This window comes from Zophobas morio, unplaced genomic scaffold, assembly GCF_036711695.1.
Source record: "Zophobas morio isolate AGI-343-1 ecotype UQ-CSIRO unplaced genomic scaffold, CSIRO_AGI_Zmor_V1 ptg000010l, whole genome shotgun sequence".
Taxonomy (NCBI): Eukaryota; Metazoa; Arthropoda; class Insecta; order Coleoptera; family Tenebrionidae; genus Zophobas; species Zophobas morio.
The window spans coordinates 6,610,552-6,624,261 of NW_026972115.1; the positions used below are offsets into that span (position 1 = coordinate 6,610,552).

The 13,710-nt window shown below is 34.8% G+C and overlaps 1 protein-coding gene across 1 annotated transcript in view; it reads left to right on the forward strand.

The window, feature by feature from the left end:
* The first annotated feature begins 3,826 nt into the window (after positions 1–3,826).
* LOC135126318 (homeobox protein Nkx-2.1) overlaps positions 3,827–13,710 on the forward strand; it is a 44,512-nt gene continuing 34,628 nt past the window's right edge. Inside the window, exons 1-2 of the mRNA XM_064052279.1 lie at positions 3,827–4,257; positions 9,334–9,536. Of these exons, the coding sequence (XP_063908349.1) occupies positions 3,998–4,257; positions 9,334–9,536 (463 nt within the window). The 5' untranslated portion in view covers positions 3,827–3,997. The remainder of the gene's footprint in view (positions 4,258–9,333; positions 9,537–13,710) is intronic.

Here is a 13,710-nt window from a genome sequence, read left to right on the forward strand (position 1 = left end):
AGCGATGCAAAATTAGTCTAGAAACTGAATTTTGATCACATCGGAATTTTTTCAAGTTCATTTTTTCGAATTGTGAAATTTTCAGGATTGAGTTCATTTCATATCTCGCTTAAATGGATTCTAATTTGCCTGAAAATTGCTCACTTCGGTAATTTGACACACTTGAACAAGAATTAGAATTTATATTAAAAGATGTCTCCGGAACCTCTTGTTTTTTGTTTTTTTTTTTCCAATTTTGACTCTTGCGAAAAATGATAACGTCCGATAAACTCATTTGTCGAGCTCGAACCCACATAGGATCCGCCCTGAAAGTCAATCAGTTACATTAAAAAACTTCAAGATTTTGAATGGTCAAAACCAGAACCCAGAATCTTGGGCTGTTGAGGACTTATGGGTCGTCAAATTCTGAATTTGGAGTTTGAGTGTGACGAAATAAAGAAAGATTTCGTTTAAAATTGTGAAAATATTCAATAACCGCAACGGATTCAGAGGTGCAAAATTAGTCTATAAACCAAATTTTAGTCATCAGATAGATTTTTTTTTAATTCATTTTTTCTACGTTTTGTTGAAATTTTCAGGATTTAGAATATTGCAAACTCGTTGCTCGTTTTAGTAATTTGACCCTCTCGAACAAGAATCAGAGCTCAAAAGGTGTCTCCGGGACCTGCTGATTTTTTACATTTTTTTTTTTTTGAATTTCAAGTCTTCCGAAAAATAACACCGTCCTAAAAATCCGTTTATTCATTCCAAACGAACGTAAAATCCAGCCTGAAAATCAACCATTCCAACTAAAAAAACTTCAAGATTTTGAATAGTCCAAACCAGACCCGGAATCTTTGGCTATTTCGGACTTATAGGGTATCAAATTTAGTAATTTTTGAGTACAGGTTAAAAAAGGATTTCGTTTAAAATGATTAAAAAATTAGTTTAAACCAGTCATTAGATCGATTTTTTTAACTTAATATTTTCAACGTTTTGAAATTTTCAGGATTTAGACCATGTCAAGCTATTTCCAACTATAGACTCCAATTTGCTTAAAATTGCTCGTTTAGATTAGTAACTTGACCTTTCTGAATAAGAATCAGACGTCAAAAGGTGTCTTCGGGACCTCCTGATTTTATTTTTTTTTTTAATTGTCGACTCACCCTGAAAAATGAAGCCCCACCCATCTGTCTCGATCTTAATCGTGATGAATTTTTCATTCGCTGTCAGACCGAGGGGCGGAGCGTAATTGCAAAATCGATATTTCGCTATACAAATTTACCCCTTTAAACATGTTTTAAGTTTCTAAGAATAACAAAAAATTGTCACAAATGAGATAGGGTGGGTGGGCGGGGTTTATATTTTTTTTTCTTAATACCTATAGGTACGTAATATTTTTTTAACAACACGAGACTTAAAAAGATGTTTTTTAATTTCATGTGAAAAATATGTATTTTCCATTTAAGCTTCGCCCCGCCCACTTGATTTATGGCGAATAAAAAAATCACCACAATTAAGACAGGGCGGGTGGGCGGGCTTACATTTTGCCTCTTTGTTTCAATATATGTAGACTTCTTTTCATAACATGAAACTTAACACATGGTTAAAATGGAAAATTTGTACAATAAAATATCGATTTTGCTATTAAGCTCCGCCCCATAATTGTAAAATTCATAATTCCTTGCAAAAATGTACCATTATGTTCTAAGTTTTTTGTTGTGAAAAAATGGCTATGTATATTAAGAAAAAAAAAAGCAAAATATAAGCCCCACCCACCCGCCCTATCTCAATTCGGATGATTTTTTTATTCGTCGTAAGCGGAGGGGCGGAGCTTAATTGTAAAATCTTTATCTTTCTACGAGAAATTACCATGTGGAATATGTTCGTAAGTAATCGTACAAAGAAAACAAAATGTGTTAATTAAAAGAGAAAACCAAAAGAGAAGCCCCACCCATCCGTGTCGATCTCAATCGTGATGAATTTTTCATTCGCTGTCAAACCGAGGGGCGGAGCGTAATTGCAAAATCGATGTTTCGCTATACAAATTTACCATTTTAAACATGTTTTAAGTTTCTTGTTGTGAAAAAATGACTACACATATTAAGAAAAAAAGGAAAAATTTAAGCCCACCCACCCGCCCTATCTCAATTGTGATGATTTTTTTATTCGTCGTGAGCCAAGAGGGCGGAGCTTAATTGCAAAATTCTTATTTCTGTTCAAGAAATAGAAAACATGTTTTTGAGTATCGTGTTATTCAAAAAATACTATTAAGATGATATTAAGATAAAATTATAGCCAAAGATTAAGCTGCACCCATACCTGCCCCGATCTAAATAGTAATGAAATTTTCATTCGTTGGCAGACCTAGGGGCGGAGCCTAATTGGAAAATCTCCTATATTTCGTTATAAAAATTTACCATTTTAAACGTGTTTCAAGCTTCTAAGAATAAAAAAAATCATCACAAATGAGATAGGGTGGGTGGGCGGGGTTTAAATTTTGTCTTTTTTTCTTAATATAGGTACATATTATTCTTTGAACAACACGATACTCAAAAAGATGTTTTGAATGAAATATGTATTGTCCATTTAAGCTCCGCCCCCCCCTTGGTTTACGGCGAATAAAAAAATCATCACAATTGAGACAGGGCGGGTGGGCGGGCTTACATTTTGTTTTTTTGTTTTAATAAGTATATGTAGACTTTTTTTCACAACATGAAACTTAAACTGTAGATAGGTAGGTAGGTATGCTAAGAGAAAAAGGCAAGTTATCACAAAACGAAAATCGCAGAATTTAATTTTATAATTTTTTAAAGAAGCGGAATTTATCGGACCATATTTCAAAGACGAGGGAAGTTCTGTCAAAATAACCGTCTACAATTTTTTTACCAGCTTTGTTTTTCTTGGTAGCGTCTTTAAAATTCCAAAAACAATATAAATTTTTCAAAACGTCATCAGTGTCGCCAACAAAACTGAGAATAATAACAATAATAATAATAATATCCAAACAACATCTCAAGATCTATGACGCCAGAAGCGTTAGACTTTTTTAGAGGAAAACATTTTTCGATTAAACTGATTCATTTCATACTTTGCTAATGTTATTATTTAAACTCAATACATATTTCGCCGACGCCGACATTACCTATTATTATAGCAGATAAATGAAAATAAATAGATACAATTTAAAATTTTAATTTTGGGAAATGTGTGCATTATTGTTGCATCGGCAGACTTTACTTTACCTTAAAAAATAATAAAAAATAAAAATACAAAATTTAATATTCGCTTTTTCCACATAACTGATGAAAATCATAAAAATTAAGTTCTCCTTAATCACCTTGTTGTTGCAAGAAATTTTCATTTTGTTGCGTCAATCTCCCAAATGACGATTCCGTCGTGGACCTCAGCGCTCTCTTCCGCCCCACGATTCCCTCCGGCCCCCAGTCGTCCCGCTCAGTTTTTGCCGTTGCCATCAATCCCAATCAGTCCTCGACCCGCTCGTACTGCGTGCACCTCGTTGAATCAAAACGGCGAGAAAAAGTGTGCTCCATCCCAAATCAATATGCCCAATAAAACGATATAAATACACAATATCCAAGTGAAGAGCCACCCTCGTGTCCCGGCCCCGCCCCTTCGCCCAAACTCCCTTTCCATAAGACCGCGAATCGCCGCTCGCTCTCGCCGGGCCAGCGGCCGCCCTCCGCAATCTCCAACAGCTCTCATTGGCCGAACCGTCCCTCGTTCGTCCTCGCCCCGCCCCGCCGCCGCTTCGAGTACCCAGAATGCAGCGGGGCCGGCAGAAGTGCCATGTACACTTTGAGGACACTCTAAGAGTACGCTTAGGCAAGTTAAGCGCACTTCGCCGCTAAAGAGTCTTACATCAAGAGCGCCTGAAGAGTGCTATAGCTCGATCGCTGATTTATTTATATAGTTAGTCAGTTTGTTTATTGAATTCGGGTATCGGAAGTCGGATTCGAGTGAGCGTGATGGCGGGCGTCTAGTGCGGCGGGCGTCGATGTCGTCTGCAGCCGGGGGCTACGGCGAGGGGCCCGTGGTGACGGACCGCGGAGACCTGCACGGGCTACTACCCGAGCTCAATGGGGTCGAGCTGGCTATGAGCCTGAGCCCCAAGCATCATCAAGGAGGACCGCAGGTTTTGAGCCATCTGCAGCAGCTGCACCACTCGACGCCGTTCAGCGTCACCGATATCTTGAGCCCGATCGAGGAGTCCTACAGGAAGTTGGAGTTGGCGGCGAACCCGCCGTCGCCGTACAGGTAGGAAGGCGGCCGACGCGTTGCGGCGACGATGTCGGGGTGGTGATGAAGGACGAAACGGGCAAGTGCGAGCATGAAAGTATTTTTAGAGTGAGAGTGTTCAGCGGTGCAACACTGACTATTATACGGGATTTTGGCGGTTTATGTGGACTGTTGAACAAAATATTTTGAGACTTGGTCTGATAGAAATTGTTTAAATCTCTAAATACAGTATATCTAAAATGATATATATTTAATAAATTTGTTTTTTTTTTTATAATAGACGGAATAAAACAATTCATATAAAAATACTTTATACAGTGTTCTACTTTTACAAATTCAAATTTAGTGCAATTAAAAATAAAATCTTGTCAGTTGTATGCATATATTTAAATGAGTTCTATCAGATCGTTTAAAATGTTTTCAGTAATACTCCGAAAATGTGCAATATTCCACTAGAACTTTGAAACACACTGTATATTTATTTGCTCACATTCCACCAAAAATTACATTTTTTTACGCAAGTTGCAACTAAAAAATCCATTTTCTTTCATTTGGTAGACGCTAGCCAAAGTTATTACGTCATTAATTTTTCAGAAGGGGTAAAAAGAAATATAGTAGTGAAGTTGGTGCTAGAAAAAATGCAGTTATCTGACCTCATTAACTGTGTGGCTGGTAATGTCGATTATTATTAAGTCACGGGAATTTTTAAAAAGATGAATGTCGTATTTTGGTAATTATATGTTCAATAAAATTAGCGATAAAGAAACGACAGACAGATGGACACGAGAAATCGGCATTTCCGTAGTCTACACCCTGTAAAAAGTCGAGAAAACACAAATTTACATATTCGTAAAATTACAGAATTAAAATTTCCTTGTTTACAAAAATCTAGTTTAATATTCTCAAAATCCTTCCAAGATTTCAACCATTAATTATTATTAGATATATATATCTACACTATTCTGAAATTTTGAAAATTTTGAATTCAAAACTACGACGGCAGCAATTTTTTAAATCGCAGGAAGAACAATTTTCATAATTTCCCCAAATGCTTTAAAATTAGTTAACTTAGTGAGCTAGTGATTTCATATACAGGGTGTTCAAAAAATTGCGCACTAAATCAACCGTACATTATTAAGTTTACAAGTCTAAGTTCGAAAAAAATCATTAAAAAATTCTTTACGTCAAGCTGACGTTGATAAATAGATCAAAATGGGTGAAAAATTAACTGCTGTTGTCCGATTCATTTTGAACAATTTTTAACTCTTGTAATATTATGGATAAAGACATGATATTTTCAAAATTTGTTTTGAAAGAAAGTCCGATAGATTTCATGTATCCAACTGAACCTGCTGAATTAAAATACGGTGAAGTATCAAAAAAAAACTTTGAAGAGTTATGTCTTCTACATTTGGAACCAAGGATTGTTAAAATTATTTTTTCTCTATTCCATAAGCAGTCTTTAACAACTTGTCGTGCAATTTTTTGAGCACCCTGTATATGTACATTTTTTACATACACTTCTGTTAATAATAATTATAACCAGATTTGTCCTTTGATGGTGCTTATTTTTGCTTGTTTTGTGCTATACAGGGTGATCAAAAAATTATGAGGATGTTAGGTTGTTAAGAAGGCTTTGAAGAACTCGAAAAAAATGGTTGAAAAAAAACTTTCCCCAAATATTTAAAAAAATTCTAAACTTGAAAGCTTTGGCATTTTTAAGACGTAATTTGAACTCGATAAATTTCATAAATCTACCAACGGTCAAATAAAAGAAATAAATCATGCCTGTATTAGAAAAATAATGACGTCACACCAAAATGATCACAACTGAGCTGCAAAAGTCAATTACACAGAAAAATTAAGCTAAACTAACAGAATTTTGGTTCATCTTTAGTTCAATACTTTTTCAATACCTTGTACAAACTCGTGAAAGTTTAATAACGACTGTATGCATATGTACATTAGGTGCAGTAGCTACTCGTGACTTTTATAAAGAATTTATATAGAATATTCATGCAAGGTGCTTTATATTCAAGAGTAAAATGTGGGTATGTTAACAACAGTTAATATTCCTACTTGATGTCGATCTAAAAGAATATACAGGGTGAGTTACAAAGTTTCACTTACTATTAAAGATAGAAAATATATAAAGACCGAAGTTAGATGGTTGTCAAAGTATCGTACAACTAAAATCATTTTCAATTCTACAGAGTGTTCTGTTTCTTTGGCGTAACATACAAATTATGGGCTCAGTCTAGACTTTACATCAACCATGGCTTAGTTTTGAAATTTTAATGCGATATTGCCACGTTATTGCAATTTTATTAAAAAATTTTAGCAATGCAGGGGTTTACAAAACAAAAATAAAGAAAATTAAAAACGGAGTCAGATGCAATGAAAGAACTGTAAAATCGATAGTTGAGAACTGTAATATTTTTGAATTTTGTAGAAACACCCTGTATCTATATCAAAACTCAATCTCCTGTCCACAAATTTCCACAGATATTAAAAATAACCTCTTGGCGATTTTTTGTGAAACGTTGTATTGCTACAAAATATTAAGAAAATTGGAATAACGTGTTAAGGTGGCATTGGAATTTCAAACATAAATAAGATTTTAAAGCCTAGGAAGAAACCAACGAGAATGTATATAAGGTGTTCTATTTAAAAAAAAACAAGTTGTATTAACTCTCGAAAGCAGAACACTCTGTATAGTTGAAAATAATTTTAGTGTATTGCTTACAAAGAACCATATACAACTTCCGTTTCTTAATTTTTGCTCGATTTCCAATAATTACTGAGATACCTAGGTACCGCGAAATATGTCTTTACTGACTTAGCCTGTATATGTATATACAGATATATAAATATTTATATTTTTGATGCCAAAAAAACAAATAAATATGTTTGTGATTTTGTTGTACAAAAATTGTGACATGATTAAAAAAATACATATACACATTAGTTCACTGTTCACAGCCTTCCGTGAGCACTTTTTTTTTAACCACTTTATAATGTAACCTTTATCTATCTAATAATTATTTTTTTATTTAATGTGATGTCAAAACAGACTAATTAATTATAACCACATTTCTGCTGAATCCGTCGGTAGATACGATTCATAAATAAGAAAGTTATGTTCTGTTATGCAACTTCTTATTAATTAGTGATGAAAACGAGTAATTAAGATTAAAGAGTTTGTGCTTTCATTATAAAAAAATTAAGCAATAATTGCGAATCTCTGAATTCTTTTAAAATTGGTAATTTTGGTTTACAATTATCCTATATATTATCTTAACAAGTACTAGCCCCACCCACCCACCCTTTACTTTCTTAGAGGGTATGTCATTTGTCAAAATCAGTCTTATCTTACCAAGTACTAGCCCCGCCCACCAGCCCTTTATTTTTTCAAAGGATATGCCATTTGCAAAATAAGACTTATGTTAGCAAGTACTAGAACCGCCCACCCACCCTTTATTTTCTCAGAGGGTAGTACTTGCTAAGATGAGTCTTATTTTGGCAAATTACATATCTTCTGAGAAAATCGGGGCGGGTGGGCGGGGCTAGTACTTGCTCAGATAAGACTGATTTTGGCAAACACCGTACCTTCTGAGAAAATAGAGGGCGGGTGCTTGGAAAAATAAAACTTATTTTGGCAAATGACAAACTCTGAGAAAATAGGGAGCGGGAGGGCGGGGCTAGTACTTGCTAAGATAAGACTGATTTTGCCCCTATTAAACTTTAAATTTAAAAGGTGTTAAATTGCGAATTTCCAAAGTAACGAGTTAAATTCCTAAATTTGATTGGATATTTATTTTTTAACAACTTAGTCATTAATTTTTCTGACACACCCTGTATAAGCAAATAAAAAAAATATTAATTAGATATTAAAAATAAATCACAAGTTTATCCGGCAAAATTTTGAGATGACGTCATCAATTTTTGGAGGAGATAACCGAATATATTTTGATTAAAAATTTATTATATTTACCATAAATTTAAAACATCTGCAAAATTTCAAAGCACTCAGTTTGGCAGATTCAAAATTAAATTGCAAAATGTTTTATAATTTAGATTTTTTTTCCCAAAAATCTGGACGTTTTGAAGTGACGTCATCACATTATTGGTGGCGATGATTAGAAAAATTTTGGTTAGCGTTTTACCATCTAAGTACAAAAATAAATACAAAATTTGACAACAATCTGTCCAATAAAAATCAGGACGGCAGACAGACGGACATCAGATAGACGGACAGACGAAAACGGGAGACCTATTTCTAAAGAGAAAAAGTAAACTTAACCAATTCTTTAAAATTAATAAATTCCAAACAGTTACAACGTATGGCAAGTTCGATCCGTGCTTTGACATTAACTTTAAAAAGAGTCATAATTTCATAATTTACTCCTACTGATGGAATCGTAGAAAAAATATTAAGTGTAACTTACTCGACAAGTATTTTTCGAGATTGATTCAAGAATTCATGCTCACTTTTGATAAAGTGCTGCCTATTCTGATACATACCTACGACATGTAAGAAAGATGGCGTTTTTGGCAGATTTTCTTCGTTATTTTTTAAATATGAATGTAGTTTTTTTTTTCTAACTTTGACATGAGTGTTTGAAAGAGTAATAAAAAACATGAGTGTAGGTATCGCGAACGAAATAAAAAATACGATCAAAGGCACCAGTGGATTTTTGAAGATTTGTCTTTGATAGACTTTTCGTCTTGTCAGATTACCGTCAGTTTGAGAGTTTGAGTTGAAAATGCAACAATCAAAGACAAACTTGCAAAAACCCATGGTTGTCTCTGATCGTGCGTTTTATTGCTTTCTTGGTATACGAAATGAAGGAATAAATTCAGCTATTTTTCTGTCTAGTTTATTAAAACATATTTTATCAAAATCCAAAATTATTTTGAAAACCTTGAAAAAAATGGAGCAATCTTCACTCAGAAATAAAAAAATAAACCACCTTAAAATACTGTGGAATTACTTAGGTATAACTAGGTTAATGGGAAAACATATAAAAAAACGGATTAAAAAAATGTTTGACAATTAAAATCTTGACTAAAAACCATTTTTCTTCTTTGCAGATCTACATCCAGCGGAAGCAGCATAAATTCCCCAGGTGCTGGTGGTACTTCAGGAAGCGGCGGCTGCAGCATGAACGGAAGTTACCCAGTGATGGGCCAGTTTGGCGGCGGCCAATACTGTCCCGTTTCAGAAAATCTGGGCCTCACACCCCATTATTCCTCCGGCTGGTATCAAAGTTCGGCGGCAGACCCCAGATTCGCAAGTAGGTCATTTTCCAGTAAAAAAACTCATTTCCTCAGAAGTTATATCTTTCGCGTATTGTTTTTTTTTATAATTTGTAGCCAGCGCTGCCGTATTTACCTTTACCTACGCCAGCCTTTCTTGTGTTGAAAGTGATACGTAGTAATCGATCCCACCACTCAAACCTTGGAATGCCTAATGGTGGTAAAATGTGGGGCTTTGGTAACGTGATCTGGGTGTCGTGCCCGGGCAGAACGCTGCGGTATTAGCGCCCTTGCGGGCGCGTAACCCGAGAAGACATGTGAATGTGTAACTTCTTCGGTTTTATTGACCAATTAAGTGTAGTCAAACGTCCAGGAGTCGATGGTGAAACGACCGCTCACTTAACAAATTATGCAAAGCCAATCAGCTGCAGTTTCTTCCGTAATTGCTAACCCATTTCACACGCTGGCGGCAACAAGGGGAGGGAATAAAGCGCCAGATTTGCGAGATGGATTATCGTATTCCAGCGGGTCCCGTATTTCCTGAGGCGAGATCCCGTCGCATCGACATCAATCATCTTCCTGTTCCTGTTTGCATACCGATATTCGTGTAATGTTGTTTATGATCGTGTTACGGCATATTAAAGGGGCGCCGAAGGAGCGATGGGGGCCTGAATGGGGTATTTGAATAAGAACGTGCCGCGAAAATCAACCCTATTTGTCTCAAGTTTTTTTTTAAATTAAAGCCAACTCCGAATCAAACTGTTTTTGATCTTCGTATTTATTTATTTTTATCGCGCTATAAAAACCCATCGATGGCCGATAAAACATGTCCACGCCAGAGTTTCTTTGTCCTATAGATATATTTCATAACACAACATCGCTTTCGGCGAATTTTAATCGATCACACCTTCCCTCCTCCCCGCGACCCCTCCTCGCAAATTCCTCTCCAGGTATTTACCTTAAAACAGCACAAATCCCTCTATTGTGCTCCCATCTCCTCATTAATCAACCCATGAAAATAAAACATCATCGCAAGTCGTGTAGACAAACAGCCTCCGGCAGGAGTGGGCCCGAAAATACAACCATCAAGCCACGGCAAATATATGCATGGATGTGCTATTAGGTTGGCAGTAACTAACTGACAGCCCAGCAAATACACTAAGCCCGTACTGTTGACACAGCACTCGAGATCCAGTGACAAAACAGTAGCTGCCGGGGCGGTAATTATAGTTCCGTCGAGGAAAAATCTGCGAGTATTTGCTGAACCTCCCTCGCCTTCGCGGTATCCCCGCCAAACTAAAAACTGAAAAATCTTGAAAACACAATTTGGTGAATTAAGGAGCGTGTGAAAGCGGAGGGCAGCGCGGGCGGAGAGGCGAAGTATTATGTTTGACACCCCTCTGTTACGGATCGATTTTATAAGAATGTGCGTGCCTTGAATAAATATTTATTCTGAAAATGCCCCTGTGTCCATTTCATATACAAGTGCGGAATAAGAGGGGTTGTCTTGGGTAAATATGGGCTGGCACTGGCATGTAAGGCGGCAGATGATGATGGTTTTTGAATTTTGTTTCGGATGGGCGAGGGGAGATGAGTTCGGCGGTTGGGAGTTTGTGATTAGAAAACTATTATTGGACGGAGATTGGGGGTTGTGTTTTTTTTTACATATTTAGACGCACTGTTCAGTGTTCACACAATCAAATGAACTAACTGTTTCGTTGTTAAAACGTTGTCATTATATTAATATTGGTTCATAATGGATGCATTAAACGCGTTTATTAAAATATAGCACAAAATGCCCGCACCTACTCGTTGTAATAAATTATACTCATAAATAATCACATTGAAATGATAAATGCAATGAATTGTTCGTCGTTTTTCATCAAATAATTAACATCCACTCGTGACAAAATCAAACATACCTAATGATTATACAAAATTCGTCATTTTATGTAAGTAGAGCAATGGTCAATCTGAGGTGGATTTTTATTAATTTTGATTTAGAACATTCGCCCACCAGAAGCAACACTGACTGGTAAAGTAAAAAGGATCTTAAAGATCTGAAAGGTTTGGAAAAGTTTCTTCGAGATTGTTTTCAAAAATGTTTCTAAGAGTACAATCAAAACTTTTATAAGTTGGGAAATGAAATACGCTCTTTGACCCGATTTCTTCAAGATGATCTGGAATTATTTTTTTTTAATGTCACTATAAGAACAGGCTTTTTTGGTGATTTTTTTTTAACCTCAAACAACGAACAAAGACGAAAAAGAGTACAATTATAAGTGTAAAATATTTTAAGTAGGTAGATAATATTCCAACCCTTTGTTATGTGATAATTTCTATACAATAATAAATTTCCAGCAAAATTTAGTTAATTTATGTAATTGAATTAATATTTTGTTGAATGTTTTCTAGTTTTGCGTTAATTTAGGTCGTATTAAGTACCTACTACTTGTGTATCATTTGTTATTAATTATCACATACAGAATGTAGAACCATTTTTTAACACAGGGATTTTACATGTAAAAACAGAAATTTGAAAATATTGGCTCAATTAATTATTATTTTAGGGGAAAATATTAAACACAAAAATTGTAGAGATTCAGAAAAAAATCTTTTTTTATTAATTCAGTAACACTTTATGGTATTTATTGAAATAAAAAGAAAAAAAGAATTCACACTTTCTGATATAAATTCGAATTTGCCATAAAATGTTCAAGAAAAAAAGAATTCACGATTTCTGATAAAACTGTAGTCACCATGAAATGTTACAATTGAATCTCAGGTCCCGCAGTCATTTTTTTTAAGGATTTTAAAGAATCTCAGGGGCTCATCTCTTTATGAAATAATATACATAAAGAATTTTGGGGGTTCCGAGTTCTTTAATTTTTTAACGAAGATAAATAATCTCTGCGGCCCAAGTCGTTTTATTTTTAAAAAATATAGCACATCACAGGGACCCCTGAAGATATATTTTTTTAAATATTTATAAAGAATCTCAGGGGTCCCGGTCGTTATACCTATCTCCTAAAGCATATAATGAATCTCAGGGGCACTGGTAGTTTTACTTTATAAAGAATATAATGGATCTCAGGAACTCCGGCTGTTTAATTTTTTGAAGAATATAAAGAATACGAGCGGCACCGATCGTTTCATTTTTTAAAGAATATAACTGTATAATATATACAATTTCAGAGTCAATTCATTTTTTAAAGAATATGAATCTCAGGACTCCCTGGTAGTTTAATTTTTAAATAGTTCAAATGTTCGTGTCGTTTTTTGAAAGAATATAAAGAATCTCAGGCGTCTCAGTCATTTCATTTTTAAACAATATTAAGAATCAGAAGAGATCAGGTTGTTTCATTTTTAAAAGAATATAAAGAACTTCAGGGATTAAAATCTTGGAGGTTCCGGTCACTTCATTTTTTAAAGGATACTTATAAAGAATTTCATCAGGAGTCATGGTAATTTCATTTTTTAAAGAATAAATAAATAATCTCAGGAGTCGCAGTCGTTGCATTTTTTGAAGAATATTAAGAATCTCATCAGGAATCTCGGTCGTCTAATGTTTTAAAAAATATAAAAAATCTCAAGAGCTCCGTTCGTTTTATTTTTAAAGATAGGTATAAATGATCTCAGGGGTTCGATCGTTTCATTTTTTAAACAATATAAAGAGTCTCAGCGGTTCCGGTCGTTTCGTTTTATTTTTTAAATATTATAAGGAACCTCAGGGGTTCCGATCGTTACATTTTTTAAAGAACATTAAGAATCTCAGGGGCTCCGGTCGTTTCATTTTTTAAAGAACATTAAGAATCTCAGGAACTCCGATGGTTTAATTTCAAGTAATTTTACACAATCTCAGGAATCCCGGTTGTTTCATTTTTTTAAAGAACATTAAGAATCTCAGGGGTTCCGGTCGTGTCATTTTTTAAAGAACATAAAGAATCTCAGGAGCCCTGGTCTTTCCATTATTTTTAAGAATATTAAGAATCTCAGGGACTCCGGTCGTTTTATTTTCAAGTAATTTTACACAATCTCAGGAGTCCCCATCGTTTCATTTTTTTTTTAAGAACATGAAGAATCTCAGAGGCTCCGGTCGATTTATGTTTTAAAGAATATTAAAAATGTCAGGGACTCCAGTCATTTCATTTTTTAAAGAACATCAAGAATCTCAGGGGTCCCGGTCGTTCCATTTTTTAGAGAACATTAAAA